General features: G+C 33.2%; 3 protein-coding genes across 4 annotated transcripts; 1 reads left to right on the plus strand and 2 right to left on the minus strand.

Moving 5' to 3' along the window:
* Nucleotides 1–340: 340 nt before the first annotated feature.
* Nucleotides 341–5,526, plus strand: LOC130825148 (peroxisomal adenine nucleotide carrier 1-like). The gene is made up of 5 exons (XM_057690216.1): nt 341–688; nt 3,021–3,252; nt 3,970–4,116; nt 4,214–4,365; nt 4,840–5,526. The coding sequence occupies exons 1-5, from the start codon at nt 546–548 to the stop codon at nt 5,117–5,119; spliced, it is 954 nt and encodes a 317-aa protein (XP_057546199.1). The 5' UTR covers nt 341–545; the 3' UTR covers nt 5,120–5,526.
* Nucleotides 5,527–6,252: 726 nt separating this feature from the next.
* LOC130825150 (uncharacterized GPI-anchored protein At3g06035-like) lies at nt 6,253–8,249 on the minus strand. The gene is made up of 2 exons (XM_057690219.1): nt 7,982–8,249; nt 6,253–6,884 (listed from the first exon to the last, which is right to left on the minus strand). The coding sequence occupies exons 1-2, from the start codon at nt 8,064–8,066 to the stop codon at nt 6,385–6,387; spliced, it is 585 nt and encodes a 194-aa protein (XP_057546202.1). The 5' UTR covers nt 8,067–8,249; the 3' UTR covers nt 6,253–6,384.
* A 2,263-nt stretch (nt 8,250–10,512) lies between these two features.
* LOC130825149 (clp protease adapter protein ClpF, chloroplastic) lies at nt 10,513–17,694 on the minus strand. 2 transcript variants are annotated; one of them, XM_057690217.1, is made up of 9 exons: nt 17,502–17,694; nt 15,693–16,108; nt 14,949–15,008; nt 14,380–14,474; nt 14,135–14,307; nt 12,706–12,818; nt 11,133–11,178; nt 10,973–11,013; nt 10,513–10,885 (listed from the first exon to the last, which is right to left on the minus strand). In XM_057690217.1, exons 2-9 carry the CDS (start codon nt 16,008–16,010, stop codon nt 10,730–10,732), a joined length of 1,002 nt encoding a protein of 333 aa, XP_057546200.1. In that variant the 5' UTR covers nt 16,011–16,108; nt 17,502–17,694; the 3' UTR covers nt 10,513–10,729. The 2 variants fall into 2 exon arrangements, with proteins under 2 accessions (XP_057546200.1, XP_057546201.1); XM_057690218.1 differs by having other exon boundaries at nt 17,284–17,617.
* Nucleotides 17,695–17,981: the final 287 nt, after the last annotated feature.

Consider the following 17,981-nt stretch of genomic DNA (forward strand, 5'->3'; position numbering starts at 1 on the left):
AAAAAGCCATGAAGATATTTGGTAAATTTAAGTATTATTTGCTACCTGTTTATTAAAAAAAGTAGGTCAACAAACCAAACGCCAAAAAAAAGTTAACTGCAATAGTTTGTTTTTATTCTGGCTTTAAAACTAGCTAGTCATTTAGTCAAAGATTTTTCTTAATCATTTGACCGATCAACGAATCAAAAGTCAAATCAAAAGTCAAGAAAAAAAGCCAATGATTAAATACCAAAAAAAATCAAAATAATGGCAAAAACAAAAAAAAAAAAAAAAAAAGAGGGTGGGTCCACAATAAGTCGATAGTCAATAAGAGTACTATTTTTTTTAAACTTTTAATCCCACACAGCTCCGTAAATACATACTTCTGTAGGAGCAGGAGTTCAATTTATTGCTATCTTCCCTATTTTCCGCCCTACCAAAATCACATCACATCGCCTTCTTCCCAATTTTCCAACTCATTTTGGGAATTTTCATCCTTGATGTTGAATTATTAATTTTCAAAATCAGAATTAGGGTTCATTTGTTGTAATTTTACAAAATTAAGCATGGCTTTAGATTTTGAATCATTAACAGAGGCAACATCTGGAGCCATTGGTGCTCTAGTTAGCACCACCGTATTGTACCCTTTAGATACTTGTAAAACCAAGTATCAAGCCGAAGCTCGTTCTCATCATCAACAAAGATACAGGTTTCTTTTACTTCCTTTCAAATTACCTTTTTTTTGATAAGGCGGTTGTTTTTGTCATCTTGTTGGTTTTGATCTTAATTTATCATGATTATATATGTTTTGTTTTTGGTTTGGTTTGGTTTGGTTTCTGTTATTTGATTAAATGAAGAAGAAGATCATGCATAAACTATTTCAGAATTTTTTTGACCACCTATAACTTATGAGGCTATGAATATGATTTTGGTTGTATTAAAGTAGATCAGTTACTTACTGCATAGCTGAAGATTTGAGATTATTGATCAATATCTAGTCTTTCTTTCTTCATTATAATTAATTATAAATCACGGTCTAATGCTAGAAAAGGACCCTTTTGTGGCTGAAAAGATTGATTTATTAAAAAAAATTAAATTACAATAATCTTTTGGGTTTTTGTTATTTTACATTTTAAAATATTCTAGGGTTTTAAATTAAGTAATTAAACTAATTTCATTTAATATTTGAGAACCTTCGATTTAGAAGGCCGTATGCGACTGCACATCTTGCACATGTCTCTATCTGTCCCTCTATCCCTGATGATGATTTCATGCTGCCCATTTTATGGGTTTATTTTGTTTTTATGGCAAGTCGACCATGGGTTGGTTGATAAAATGGAGCTTTAAATTAACACTCTACTATGCTGATTAAGGAATTTGGATTGTCTTACATTGTTTTTTGTCTTGAATATCCCTTTTGCTTTGATGCTGTGAAATAAGATCAATTTTTTAGTTTTGTGGAGATACCTAGTAATCAAGTACGTTGCTTTCTAGTGTGAAAATTGAGATAAGTCTGTAGCAATCAAGATTTAATTGCAGTTGATGGTGTTAGAACTGTTTATGGGGAAATTGTACAAGGACATTGTATGCATATGGCATTCTTATTTCTTGATTTGCATTGCAATGCCAGAAATGATCGGTCATTGCATTTATGAACGTGCTATGCTTCAATGTACTAAATTCATTATCACTTATAAACTGTTTTCAGTACATGTAATGCTTCTAGGACTTTGGTATTATGTGAGACACAATTGTGTTTGAGCCTCTAACTTGCATCCTTTTCTTTGGGTTAGTTTATGTTATACTTCCATTCATGTCGTAAAATATACCATTCGTCATATATAAGTTGTATAGTGTGCTTAACATAATCTTCTAAGATGTTGAAAATTTTGTACCTCTTAATCCTGCAACCTCCTTACTTCTTCAAATTTCAGTTGCTTTTTGTAGCTTTCAAGTTTCAATTATTGATATAAGGGATTGCTTTGTGAGACACTATAAATTGTGCCATTTATAGAAGTGGTAGACAGATACATACTAGACGACTAAGGAGGTGCATGTGAGACAGGTGGAAGGATTCAGGGAACGGAGAGAAACTAGCAATGAGATAGAAATAGAGGAAATTTGTAAGCGACTATGCTGCCGTGTCTCTAGAAATTGCTCAGGAGAGCTTGAGGGGCTTGCTTATCTATGATTGAATTTTTTGGCTCTCTTTTATTCAATGTCATAAACCATTAGATGCTAGCAGCTTCTTTGTACTTTGATCAAGGTGCAGTCATTGTCTGAGATTATGTATCTCCTAATAAGTACAGCATCATGGGTCATAACTTGATTCGATTCTCATTGCATTAAACTACATTTTATGTATGTATGTATACATGGGGGGACCCAAGTGCCCTCCGACGCCTGCATGCTAGAGCATTGGGCTTCAAAAACATTATAATTTTATTTTAATATAGTTTATGATAATTTTGTATATATATATATATTTTTGTATTGGATTTTTTTATATTAAGAGTAGTTTATTTTGTGATATCACTAACATTTTTCTTGGATCCAACATATATATATATATATATATATATATATATATATATATATATATATATATATGTGTGTGTGTGTGTATGAGAACCGTGAGAACCAATCTCTCTGATAAATATGTTACTTTTTCACAGAAAAGGTCTTACTTTTGGAAAAAGAATGTTACTTTTGTTTTAAAAAAATCAAGTACTTTTTAGTAAAAAAGTGTTACTTTCAGAAAAAAATATAAATACAAAGTAACACCTTATATGTTAAATTAAAAATAACACCTTATTGTGAGTTTTTTCAGAGTTTATTTCTTAAAGTAACACTTTTTTGCCTAAAAGTAACATCTTTTTAGTAAAAAAGTAACTCTTTTTTGTTAGGCAGATTGGTTCTCACGGTTCTCATATAAGGATGGTTTTCACTTGAACTTCTTCCAATATATATGTGTGTGTGTGCAAAATCTTCGTTGTTTATTTTCATTGGTTTCTGAAAATGTTTATGTACTCTGTTGCCAGAAACCTTTCAGATGTTTTATGGGAAGCCATCCGAAATGGTCAAGTTCTGTCATTATATCAAGGTTTGGGTACGAAGAACTTGCAATCTATCATACAACAATTTGTTTATTTTTATGGATATAGCTTTTTAAAGCGGCTATACCTGAAGAGAAATAACTTTAAGTCAATGGGCACGACGTCAAATTTGATTGTTGCTGCTGCCGCAGGGGCTTGCACCGTCATCATTACACAAGTTAGTTATTCATATTTCAATTTTGTAATCTACCTAAATGTTTCATATTTGATGAATTTAATCTTCTCTTCATGTTGCATGTTCCTTCTTGAGTTCTGTATACAGTATTCCAAACGGTTTTTTTGGGGGGGAGGATGGGTGGGGGAGAGGACATTAAAACTCTGCTGTGTTTTTTCTTGTTCATTCTTATCTGATATCAGGAATATGCTGCAAATCTGATCTTTGTTCAGAACTCAGAACCTTCTAAATATGGACATCCATTTATATTAAATATTGAGTTTGAAATGGAAATTGTATGTGAAATCACATGGAAAGTAATGGAAAACAGGGAACAGATAAAGGTGGTGTTTTAAGGAAAAGTAATGTAGGAAAAAAATCGATCAGAACCCTCAAAATCATTTTCTTCTTTAAACAGTCTTAACTTATTAACTTTGAATAGTCCCAACTTTCAAAGATGTCTTACAAAATCGAAATCTGTGTCTTTTTGCCTGGTAAATAGATGAATGTTTTCTTCTCTAATGATCTTGGTATCACCAAAACTTGGCCGCATCATGTATCAATTAAGAAGATGATGACTTAACATGTTACAATTAAGTAAAAGTTTCGAAAATACACTACTCAAAGTCAAAACAAAGTGCTTGCATTTTTCCTCTTTTTTATTTGATAAATCATACGACACCTTTGACTTATCGCCTCATGTGTGCTTTGAGTTTACAGCCTTTGGATACAGCATCATCCAAGATGCAAACGAGTGAGTTTGGAAAGTCAAAAGGGCTCTGGAAGACCCTCTCTGAAGGCAAGTGGAGTAACGCCTTTGATGGCCTTGGCATTTCTCTTCTTTTGACTGCAAATCCATCTATCCAGGTATGTTTTTTCAACTTCTGGTCTGATAATTGTCTTTTGAATAGATGTTTAGGCCTGCTAAATGCTAATAAAGCTAACTTCCTTTTGTGTTGCTTAGTACACAGTTTTTGATCAACTCAAGAACAGACTCCTTCAAACAAATAGCAAAAAGTCGGACTCGTCTCCGCAAGCTCTGTCTGCTTCCACTGCCTTTTTATTGGGAGCTCTCTCCAAGACTATTGCCACATGTTTGACATATCCAGCTATTAGGTAGTTAGTTATTCCTTTGTTTCTTTTCTCATCTTGGTTGCTCCATAATACATGCAATGATAGTCTCCCTTTTCTTTTTCTTGAGATGAACACTTCCCTTTTTAAAAAGAAAATATAGTCATTTGACTACAAACTAGCACTTATGCTAAGGGTGGAAACGCAACAAAACTGAAAACTCGGTGGCTAATGATCGTCGCCATAGGAAATTACACTTGTGCAGCATTTCCACCTGTGGCATAATTGTTGGATGTTGTTTTGTGTTCCTTGGACTTGGGTACTTGTCTTGAGGTGAGGACTCGACTAGTTAGTGGTTCCATGATATTTGTCGAAAGTGAAGTGTCCAAGCACCACCCACTCCTGTCAAAGTGTGAAGGTCTCAACAGGCAACAGAAGTACATCTGGTCTAATAGAGTCTAAGTTTACGGTCATCATTTGTCATTTTAAACATCAAACAACTGGCTAAATTTTGCGCAGGTGTAAAGTCGTGATTCAGGCAGCGGAAATTGAGGAAGAAAATCTCACAGAAGCACAGAAGAAAGCTCGTAAAACTCTGTCGAAAGTATTCTTCAACATCTGGAAAAATGAAGGAATACTGGGATACTTCAAGGGTTTGCAGGCACAAATTCTGAAGACTGTTTTAAGCTCTGCTTTGTTACTGATGATAAAGGAGAAGATTACAAAGACTACTTGGGTCATAATGCTTGCTCTTAAAAGATACTTATCCACAACTAATGCAAGATTGAAAAGTGCATAGTTCTGTCATTCCGATTCCAATCATGAAATTTTTAACGCGGTGGAACTATCGTGTAAATAAAGAAGACTACCTTTGGCCGCCAGCTCAGAAAAATCAGTCGAAATGCGACAAGATATTGCGGGATCATAAGCTAGAGAGTATCCTACAAGTATTAAATTCAATGAGGTCGGCGTAAATTCGTTGTTTACTCCTGTAATACAAGTATTTGTGGATGTTCTTATCAATAAAATTGTATCTGTATGTGATTTGTTTGTTATTCTAAGGTCAAAATCTATAGGAAGGAAATGTATACAGAACTTGGTACACATTCTTTTATTTGGTCCTGTGAAATGCTTTTACTGCTTTTTGTACCTGTAATAAATGTGTTTTTTTTTATTTGAGTTATAATAAAAATGGTTATTTGCGTAGTTTATTGCGTTGCAGACTTGTAGAGTAAAACTTCGTATTCCATTTCCACGAATATGATACAGTTTGCATTATTTAATAACTTTTTTTCTAGTGTTAGAAATTATACTAATCAAAATATAAACAAAAAAATCATTCAAAATAATGCAACCTTTTATTTATTCACATTGAATCATTCAACATTTTGTTTAATTTCTATATGAACTAAAAAAATTAGTTAAAATAATCAACATTTTGTTTAGTTTCTATATGAACTAAAAAATTTAGTTAAAATAATCAACATTTTTTTTATTTTTCAACAATAATCTCATCTTTCAATTCTGCGAATGATTTTAACTATTGGGTCACTAGCCACGAACATTTTTGGTCATTTTGGTAATCGATTATGTCAGATAAAAAGTAACCGTATTTATTTATTCACTATCTTTAAAATTTTTACTTTCTTCCACATATCAACAATGAAGAAGTGAACTGAGAACTTACTGAAAAGAGATATGACTTTTGCTTATCTACAACAATGAAGGATGTCAAGAACAATATGTGAAATGGCAAAAGCTTTGAATATATAAAAAATGAATAATGGAAGTCCAAAAGTTTGTCTAGTCTGGCTCATGAAATTATGTCTCTTGCCAAGTCTAAAATATGTAATATCTTCTCTTTACTCCCAGGATATTTTGAAATAGCATAAGGTAAAATGTCAAATCCTCAACAATAATTTGGAGGCAATGTTCGGTAAAAGAAATCAATTTTCTCCATGCACATATTTAATTTGACAATTAAAACTCTCATAAGGTTGCCTTCAAGCAAGGACATACAAAATGAATGATACAATTGAAATACGTGACCACCCAATTGAGCTTTTATAACAAAAATAGACATCCCATCAAGAATGCAATCAAATAGTACAGATGACTAGGTCTAGAAACGAAACCGGAACCCTTGTATGTTTCGTAGCTGCCGGTTGAAGAATTAGTGGTAAGAACTACGACAATCCAGTTCCCGTCAGAGCCAATACCAGCTCCTGTATAAGTGGACTCGTTTAGACTACCCGAATACTGGGATTTTGTAAAATTGGTAAGCACAAGGTCTGGCTCCAAGTTTGGGACGCAAGTAGGCATTATCATGCCATCTCTAGTGTTGCTGATGTTTAAGTTGCAATGAGCTAGAAGTTCCGGGTAGTTAGGAAATTGATTCTCGGTGCCTGGTACAGTGTTGGCCCCTGTGCTGTTTGTACAGGGTTGGTTCTTGTATTGCTCAGCCATTTCTTCTGCAAGACATGCTGCGTTTTCGTTCTTGGTGAGGGTTGTCAAGTTCTGAGATGCCCTGTACTTGTTGATGCCTTGAAGAAGATCGTCTTCATCTGAGGTAACGAAGATCATTAGCTGATGTGAATCATCCACAAGAGTCCACAAAACTAGATTTAGTTCTAAGAATGCAGCCCTATCTTTGGGCGTATGGGTATGGATTGTCCGTCACCTTCCTTTACCCAGACCCTATTTTCGAGCGTGATATTAGGTTCATGATGAATGCAAATTATGTAGGCAGTTGAGCAATACGATAACTACTTGCTCATTCAGAAAATTGTACAGGAGCTAGTATTGGTTGCTCCAATAACAATGGCAAAGCCTTAACAGGGCTTTTGGTTATTGGTATTAAATAATGAAATGGGAATAAGTATTAGTTTTAGCTTTCATACAATGTGTTATGTCATTCCCAATTTCCCATGGAGCTCTCACCCTCAAATAGGATTTTCCAATATACTAAGCATTTCATATTACCTAAGCCAATTGGTTTTGCATGAGTGATTATTCTCACAAACTCCCATAAACTAAAAGTGTGTTTGGATAACATTTTATAGTTATGTGTAATGTTAAAATTAAGACAGGACAGCTTGATCTACAAACCAAACGATCAAAAATTTTCTATTTCAGACAAGAACATACCATCAAATTAAGTAATTGCAAATTCTTGAGCAAAACTGATTCAGAACTACAAGTAATTTTACAAACAGCTTCTGATTTACTTAACAAGACATTACAGTAATGTCATCTAATTCAGGATTTCAACACAAATCTCACTTTATAGCAATCAATACAGCAATGTCGACTACCTATAGATCCATACATACACCTCAAAATTTCTGCAACAACGCAGATTTCTCCAACAAGGTTAGATTTTCACAACTAATGATTTCTCATTTCCAAAACCTAATATCAATCAGCAAGTATCAATCCAAAACTATACAATGATTAGTTTCTCCATCCAGAAATAACAACACTACTACAAATTAGATTCAATTTCAGGTAGCAGTAGTACTATACTAAACCAGATAATATTGGACTAAATTTAGATCTGAAACAAAAGAAACTGTGAAAGAACACGCAATATATAATAAATATGATCAAACATTAACAAAACTAAACAATGAAAGAACACAAAAAGAAAGGAAAGAGTTACCATCAGATCTAACTTGGAGATTTGATAAGACAATGGTGACGAAGAGTAAGAGCAGGAAATTGGTAGTATTGAAAGATGAATGCATAGTGGGTAGAACTAGATTTGAGATTTTGCGATACAATGATGAAATAGTGTTATCAGTTATGGAATCCAACAACAAACAGTGAAAAAGAATGCGTGAAATCGGGGATTTAATTTCTCCTAACTGTCGAAATCTAGCTTTTGGTCCACTGACTCCATTTTTATTTGGACAATGCTCACCGACTGCTTGGGCTTTTTTTTTTTTTATCCTAATTCATCATTTTTTTTAGGGAAATTATCAATGATGCCATTGTACTATTGAAAAATTACAATGGTACCGAACTGCATTTCAGTGGTACCCTCAATTATATGGTAATTACAACCGTGACCTTAATGATGAATTTTCCGTTAAATTTGAAATTTAACCTAACCATGGTTACTTTTTTCATCTTCTTCCCTTTTCTCTTTCATGGCTGCTCTTCTTCCATGGCAGCTCTTCTTCCATGGTTAGTATGGAATTAGTCTTTGAATCTTTGCATTAGAAATACACTTACAAAACCCCACAATTCCCAGTGTAATCCTAATTTCAGTACAAGCTCTTTCTCGACATTAAATTTCTGGAAATTAGCTAATTTCTTGGCATTAAATTCAGTGTAATCCTTCCATGGGGTTGCTAATTCCTCAAAAAAAATGTGAAATTGTAAAACATGAACCCTAATCTAGTTCATGCCATTTTTGGGTAAATTCTTTGTCTCTCTTTTAATCTGTATTTTTTCACTTTTGGGTAAATTGCAGCAATTTGAGTTCAGCTCTTCAATTTTCATAGTGAATACCCAAAAATAAATAGACAAATTAGGATAAACTAAGAACCTAAAAATTAAAAAGTGCAGAAAAATGTAGAAATTAAACCCCAAATAATTATATAAATTAAACCCATAAAATTGCTAAAATTGAAACCCAGAAATTGAATAACATTAAAAAATAAAAAATATCAAAATTTCAACAAAAGTTGCATAAATTAAATGATAAAATATCAAAGAGTCGTCGACAAACCCACCGTCGATCGGTCTCCTTCTTCACCATCAGATGTCAAGCTAATATGGAACACCAATAATCTTCAACGGTCAAATTAGAAAATGGAAGAAAAGTTGGGTCTCAATCCCTCCTCCATCATCTTCAAACAATTCAAATAAAATATTTAAAAAAGTGGGCAAAATAATTACCATATTTGGTTCAATTGTTCAATCCCTATATATTTGCTCAATATAAATTGCAAATTCATTCATACCGAAATGTTGAATATTGAAATTCGATAAATCGAAAAAAATTCCAGATTATAAATGCAAAAGCCTTAAGCCTTTTCTAATTTCATTTTTTTCTTTTTCGAAAAATGGAAGCTTTTGGTCTTTCCATTTATTCTTGGGTATTCACTATGGAAATTGAAGAGCTGAACTCAAATTCCTGCAATTTGTAATTCCATACTAACCATGGAAGAAGAGCTGCCATGGAAGAAGAGCAGCCATGAAAGAGAAAAGGGAAGAAGATGAAGAAACTAACCATGGTCAGGTTAAATTCCAAATTTAATGGACATTTAACGGAAAATTCATCATTAAGGTCACGGTTGTAATTACCATATAATTGGGGGGTACCACTGAAATGCAGTTCGGTACCATTGTAATTTTTCAATAGTACAAGGGCACCATTGATAATTTCCCTTTTTTTTATTATTGTGTTGTTAGCTTCTTTGGTACAATTTTCAACTTTTATCTTTTTTTTTTAAATCTTTTAACTCATTTATTTCTCTAAATCTCACAAACACTAAACGTAAGCATAATGTATAGGAGTATAATTTTTTTATAATTAATGTTATTTAATGTAAACCACTAACGTAACATAAAAACAAATTTAAAATGTCAATCAATTAATTTTGTTTTACTTTAAAAAATGTATAAAAAGAAAAAGAAAACTCAATTACACTAGTTTGTCCTTTTTATTAACACAAAATTAATTTTTATTATTTTATTTATTTTTATAATGAGATCAAATGATTAATTTAATGAGCTAAAATAGTTTATATTAGAGATACACAACGAAAAATATATTGTCAAATTATAATGCTAAAAAAAATTCAATAATTCAACTCATTTTTAAGTTAAAATGTTCAACCATAAAAAGGAATTTCCCGTTAGATAAGATAGTTTTTATGCTTATTATTAATGTAATCTAACAAATATCTAAGTGGATAAAGATAGTTTTCACCCATAAAATGACATGGTAAAGTAAACTCTAATAGAAGTCGTATATTTTGTTAGTGTAAAAAGTTAATAAACTCTAAATTAATTGCATATTTTGCGAATAAGAATTAATAATAATAAATTACTTTGAGAAATTTATTTGATATTATGAAAATTATAAATTTAGTGAACATTAAGTTAGAAATTTATTTGATATCAGCAATACTTTGAGAAAAAGCTATTGATGAGAAGCAAGAAGTGTATCAAGACTTAAAAGAAGCATAGAATCTGATTAACAAGAACAATTGAAGTTACAACATACCATATAATGATATAACATCAACACTACCAGATTTACAAGGAATATATGATGCAACATTTGGAAAAATAAGACACTTGAAAATATATTCAAGGGAAATTTGTACACTTAATCTGTAATGAATATAATCAGCCACAAATCAAAATAGGAAACTCTCATTCTGATCTAATATCATTAAGCCCCTTCTCTGTCATCTTCATCTTCAGGATCCGAAGGCACTTCAAATCTGGGCTGATTGTACTTCTCACGAAGCTGCTTGATCGGGATGAAATTTCCAGCTGAATCAACTCCATAAAAAAGAAATGAAGCGTAAGGATGATCAAATCTTCCCTGCAGAAGACAATATCGAGGTTTGGTTAGATTTAATCGGGATTATACAGAGTCCGCGTACATTCCACTTATGACTTGAATGGTTACCAAGTCTGGCTTTTCTGGTGCTACGAGATTTTCCTGTGGAACTGGAAATGAAAAGTTAACATGTATTAGAACGAAAAAGACAGGAAGACATAAATTGTTATGTTCAAAGAAGAGGAGAAAGAGAGGACCAGAAAATATAGCTGAGATTTATATATCGTACCATATGCCACAAGCAGCTCGGGATCTTCATGAACATCCACCAAGACCTGTAATGCAGTACTGTGAGCGATTGAGATACTTAAGATGAACCAACCAAGAGTAAAGACAAGATCTATTCAAACTAATATAACGATGCTAAAGCCTTATTTGAAAAGAGCTCCATGAACCGAAACATATTTTTGTAGGAAAGTGAAGAATAGAGAGTTTGTAAGAGGAGAAAGATTGTATTTGTTGTATACAATGTTGAACACAAGATGTCTTTATAAAGGGGTAGGAAGAGGCGTACTAGTAAATGATGATGAAGACCTTTGAAGAGTCACAACCTTTGGCTTTTAACATACACATATAACTCTAAACCTTTCTTGTTCTTTTATGAATCTAGACATATTCATATAATTTTTTTATTAATAAAAGCATACCAAGGAGTTGATTGGTAAGACAAATGGAAATGTAATGAAAGGGGATGCATAAAGAGAGTTAAGGGTGATGTTAAGTGGTATAACTAGTAATTAGTTAGTTGGAGAATTAAGATCTAGAGGTAAATAGTATAAATAGAGGGGTAAGGGTAAGAGAAAAAGATATTCATTTGTAATAGAATTGGACTAAGTTTCATGACTCATATTGGAGAGCCACGGAGAGCCACAAGCCTCTCGAAAGATTGTATTATCATTGAATTGTAATCAATCTTGAGTAAAATATTCTAGGATCTACATAAGTTCCATACACATTCATTCATTCATCCACATTCACACAGATTCTTCTAATCACACATTTATTATAATTTGCTGTACAATATCAACAGAATCTGCCTTGTTACTGATCATTAACATCAGTGGCTAACTCAATCCATAAGAAAGTGAGCAAAGTGGGATAAACTAAGATAGAAAGTAACGCAAAAGCATAGGGACGGAGGGAGCATATATCTTTCAAATTCTATGCTCTAAATGTGGAGAAGATTTGAGCCTTTATTACATCCAATCATTGAGAATTTAGTATTACTGACAGTTTTCAGTGCCTTATTTAACATTTTGTAAGGCATTGATAATGACAGTGGTTGTTTAATAACATCAAAATCAGTCAGTTTGTACAAATCATGCTCAATTTGAAAGCTGACAACAAAAATAAAGAAACTGATTTTCCTGGTATCCAAATGTTTTGCTTCACATTTTGTGACTGAAAATATATACTCCCACTGTCCCACTTTAGTTGTTGCATTTTTCTTTTTGGGTAGTCTCATTTTACTTGCATGTTGCAATCAAACGTAGTAAATCTAACCTCATTTACTCCATTGGTCCCACCAACCCTATTTTAGGGGCATTCACACAATTCATTTCCTTTAATAAACAAGTTCGATGCATTGACACCATCCAACGCTCATTTTAACCCTTAAACAATAAAAATTAGTCAAAATCCTTATGTATCAATCAATTTGAGATGAAGGCTGTAGATGTTCTTTTTCCATACAAAGGAGGATATATGGAAGCATAATTTGCAACAGGAACAGAAATTTATTTAAACTTTAAAGGAAACAAGAAAAAGAAGGGGGAGAAAGGGGATAATAAAAAAATTTTGACCTGGTAGAAAGGTTGATTAGAACCACTGGACAAATTTGCGACATTTGCAGTCTCCATCCACGCTTTTGATTCACAACACACCGGATCCATGCCACAAATTACACCCCGGTACCCTGCATTTTACCAAATATTTTAAGTAACATGAATAGCTTATGGAAAAACTATGATTTAACAACTAACAGTTCACTAATTTGGAGCATATACTCCTCAATCCCAAACTGCCAACGAATTCGCTACATAGTAGCAAATGTATTTTTTTACAAAAAGTGTGCAAGTGTGCAAAAAATAAAGCAAAAAGTTTAAATTGTGTGGATGATATTGAAAGAGAAAACAAATGTGGATGAGAATCAAAGAGTGATGGAGACTCCAAATATAGAATGTGGCAAATTAATTGGAACAAACAAAAATAATAAATGTAGCAAATTGATCGAGATGGAGAGAGTATACTTCAACCTTCAGGCCAAAATAGGATGAGTCGTTCCGATTACGTACCCTAGGGCCTAGACTCCTCCCTTAGGAGCTTTCCACAAAACTTGGAGTTCCTATGATAGCTTAACAAGAATATCACCAAGATCCTCAGAGGCTAACCACTTGGAAGCCAAGACAAGAGTGAGAAACTACAATTTTTAGTAAATTTGAGGAGTCAGCGTAGTGCTCATGCTACCTCTAATGACCGGAAGCCCAACTGTCTACTTAAAAGTCAAAATCTATCTTTTGTGGCGCTTGAGTAGATTAATTGAATGACTAAAGGGTACAGTAAAACTTAAAGGCATACAGCTCAAAGTTAGAGAACAAGCATATATATCCCGTGCCCCTTTGAAAACCAAAACATACGGCTCATCACTAATAAAGTCTGTACAGGAAGAAATAAAAGAGTCCACAAGAAAACAACTCATCGTTTTCAACTCTCAAAAATCTCCCTTAGAAATGCATCTAGTTCAAGTACTCTACCAGCATGGCTGTATAAATTTACAATTTTCTACCTAGGTTCATCAAAATTACCCTAAACCCAAAATATGTAGTGTTCCGGCTCACTATTGGCCATGGAATTAGCAAAACAGGATTCACAATAAACTGGTTTATAGCTAACAGCTTGCCAGTCAATCAAAAGCATATAACTTTCAGCTACCCTTGTACTCACTTCCCAGTTCCCAACTAACCGAAGCAAATACAATTTTAATATATGGATTATTGAGGTCTCTGTCTGTTACACTAAGATATAAAGAAAAACTATGTGAAGGTCTCCGAATCAGACCTTGTCCATAACCTGAAATAGAGAACTTAAAGACAAGAACAAATACTTCAGCTACAAGATAGCAACAAAGTAAGTTGTATCTTTGAACTAGATCATATGAAATCCCAGATTAGGCACAGATCATCTTCTAAAAGAAACAAGACCAAAGCGACAAAATAAATTCGTTTGACTTACCAAATATCTTATGTCTCACTTTCTGCCCCAAACGGAATGCATATTGAACATTCTCATATGCCAAAGCTTTTGCTGATGCAGCAAGAGACTCAGCCTCTATTTTAGAAATTTCATCACGTAATTCAGCAGCTACAGCATAATTCTCAGTGTCAATTGCGTTTTGCAGTTCAGCACTGCAGGAGACAGATAAATTGGAGATAAGCAAAGATAGTCGAACAGTACTTGTAAAGAAATAATAAACTAACCGTAATCTTAGTAGACGGATGCCTTGATCCTGAGCGTCAACTTTTGAGGTCGAACCCTTCTTTGAATTCTGTTGCCTGATGACCTCTTCTTCAACCTACAGGAATACAAAGTACAAAGTACTGAATTACTAGGTGGAAATTGGGCGAAGTGGGTGACTTTGTATTTTTACACCCATTTCCCCAAAGTCTTGTATCTTTGGCTGAGCTTGATTTAATAGGATTTCCAGGTTTCTTTCAAAAAAAAAGTACTGATTTACTACTGTGGAAAGTTTCAAAAACATCTTTATCAGAGAAGAAACATAAGTTCAAGGCTCAGTTAGTTACTGGTGCTTGCAGAAATAAAAAATTCTATTTCTTAGGGCATGAGACTCATATATATATTTCAGGATTTATTTATATTTTCTCTTTTGCCACTATGCATCCATTTTCAAAACAAAAAACCAATTGTTAAAGTCAAATGCATATATAACTGCTACTGAGAAAAAATAGAACTGTACTTTGATCTGCACAACAATGCCTGATAAAATATGGACCATAGACAATACGCAGTAGGAATTGAAGAACCGTACCTCATCTAATCTGCTTCTCAGCTGCTGAGCAATATCGTACTGCTCCAAGTTCAAAGCATACTAAAAACGAAATTCAAGATGCAAGTTAGAAGAGGGAAGAAAAAGAAGGAAATGCTTCTTCCAACAGAACAGTACATATCAATAAAATTTAAATTTTAAGAGGTAATGCCAAAAGAACCAACATATTTAACAAAAGAGAACAGTATCTGAGCTAGGGTCATTATTGTTAGGCAATTGCAACCGCTTGACAGATTTCACTTAATGAAAAGCAGGAAATTCAACAGCAACTGAACGATGCTTAATTAACATCCAGTTCAGAGTAAATGTTAACTGAATTTTGATTGAGATAATTGGTCGACCTTTTAAGAACATTTTCAGGTATCCCATACTTTTATTGCATATCAAGTCCATTATTCGATTATTAGAGTTTTCTTGATGAGGTTTATTCATATGTCAAAAAGAATAGGTACCTTTGGAGAGAACTTTATGCTATTTTTTCAGTTTAAAAACTACACATATATTGCAGAGTTCTAGTTTCAAGAAAATATCCATTAGAACACATGTCGAAGATCTAGGTGTTAGCGATCACTCTTGAAGAGCATTTATTTTCTGCACAACTGATGCTCAAGAAAAGTGGAACATCCATAGGCCATAAGTACAATACAATACTGAGCACAGTAAATCTGATCATTAAAGATCCTAAAATGTTTTGCACAAAAATGAACACACGAATATGAGATCAACCTGGACTCGAGTAGCCAAATCCAACTGGAAAAAGAAAATCAATATATCCTCGTTCGCACTCTCACTATGCTCAATACTTGCATCCAAGCGCTTATCACTCCCACTTCCTTTGAAAAACCATCCTGCTTCAACCCTCATTCCTTTTTGTTTCAGGATATAAGGTTGTCCTCTAAGGAATAGATTCTGTACACCATGATTCCAGAGACAATGTCTTTCAGCCCCGTTAAGTAATTGATATCTTCTCACATTTCTTCGCAAGAGAACAGTCGACTCATATAGTGCAGTGCTTCCTGAATTTGTCAATGTGCATACTGACATGTCTAGTACGGTTGCCACAAAGGCAAGAGCTTTTTACCTTAAGAACAATCTTCACCTCGCTACTTATCTGAAATGACAGATCTGATGCTGCAGTAAATCTGCCAATTCAACATCAGTGCATGACTAACAAAAATTTTCACTCAAAAAAGCATCTAGTTCAAATATTATTTAATCCAAAAGTTAATTTGTACCCAGTCAATGAAGTCCTTATATTCTTGTTGATCACCTCATCTTTTTTACATTTTACTATGACATAGTAATGCCACAGGTACTAAAAGAGCAATTAAGATGGGCCAAATAGATCTAGTAGAATACATGATGAATGTAAAATTTAAAAGCTGCATAAATATCTTTCTGTCCGAGGTGATAAAACAGCAGATGTAGCCTCCATCTCAAGCTAATCACGGCTTCACCAATATCAAACACGTACAGATAAACACCCAGTTGATTTTCAAAGATGAATCACAAGAGAAGTCAAAATCCCCTAGTAAATGCAAAGTCATTCCATATCCGTACCTAAAGGCCTTTTATCGCTTCCCCCTCCCCCTGTCTCCTCTCATAACCATCTTTATAACAAAATGAATCTTTTCCTAGTGACATCTCTCCTCTCCTTTGGCCAACAAATAGTTAGTTCAGGATGAAGCATGTAACCTAATAATTGTGGATGACATTAGAACATTACAATTCAACTGTCACTCAAAAAAGAGATAAGGGAACTCCATCCAAAGTTAGTTGCAACATATTTGGATGTTCCCCTTTGGGTCATCCCAAACTAGTTGTAACATTTCCTTCTACGGTAAACTTTTGCCTATCAACCTTAAAACCTAACCTAATTATTATCAAATCCTACTTGAATGCATTTAACCCATATAATTATGAATTACCCTTATTTAGTGAATTTAAGGTTTAAAATGTCCAACCATAAATTTCTTTACCATTGCTACAAAAAAATTAGCATAAAACCCTATATAGCAACTAATTTGGAACGGTAGGATTACATCATACTACTATTTCCAATTGATTAAAAACAAACAAACAAACAAACAACAACAACAACACATTTCCCCAATACTATATAAGATTATCCCACTGACCCAAAAACGCTCTCACAAATTTTGGGCAATTCACATCGTCCCGGAAATTTCTGGAAACTAAAAGAATGGTAACTCCTATTAACCAAAGAATGTTTGGAAGAATAAGCCCATTATTCAGTACTCAGTAGTTGAATTATAGCATTAGAAAACTCCAGTGCTCTAATTTTGCAAGAACTAACCATTAATACACAATATGAAGTTGAACCACTGAAAAACAGTTGAGAAAATCAAAACAAAGCTGGAAAAATAAGATGAACACAGATTGACAAATGACTGTGATGATCTTTGCATAAACAACACACAATTTGATTCAATCTGTTGGTGAAAAAGGTATCCTATTCTTTTTTTGATGTTCAAATAAACAAAGATAAATGATAAGAGAAGTAAATGGGCGAACCTGATCAGAAATTTCTAGGACTGGAGAGCTCTGTTCGAATCTGGAAAACCATTCAAATTTTTGTGGTTGGTGGAGGGTGCTTGTTCTTAAGCTCCGTCCGTCACTAACTCACTATACTAATTTGTCTCGCTCTCTATTTTAATGTGTCTACAAATTTTGTTATATTGAAATTAACACCAATTATTTTTACTTTTTATATTTCTTTTTAATTACAAATTATTCAACCACTTTAAACGATTATATTTATAATTGGGTAAAATGACAGAGGTAAGGAGAGGTTAAGGTGATGGTATTAAACAAACAAGACATTAATTTAAAAAAAAAGAATTTGAAATGACACATATTATGTATTATATAATTTCTTACTTTTAAATACTTTATTACACTCAGAGTAATTTTGCGTATAAGAATTCAAAAGTTGGATATTAAAAAAATATATGAGAATGAAAAATTATTATTATTATCTTACTCAGTATATTT

The sequence above is a fragment of the Amaranthus tricolor genome, chromosome 10 (genome assembly GCF_026212465.1).
Source record: "Amaranthus tricolor cultivar Red isolate AtriRed21 chromosome 10, ASM2621246v1, whole genome shotgun sequence".
NCBI classification, from domain to species: domain Eukaryota; kingdom Viridiplantae; phylum Streptophyta; class Magnoliopsida; order Caryophyllales; family Amaranthaceae; genus Amaranthus; species Amaranthus tricolor.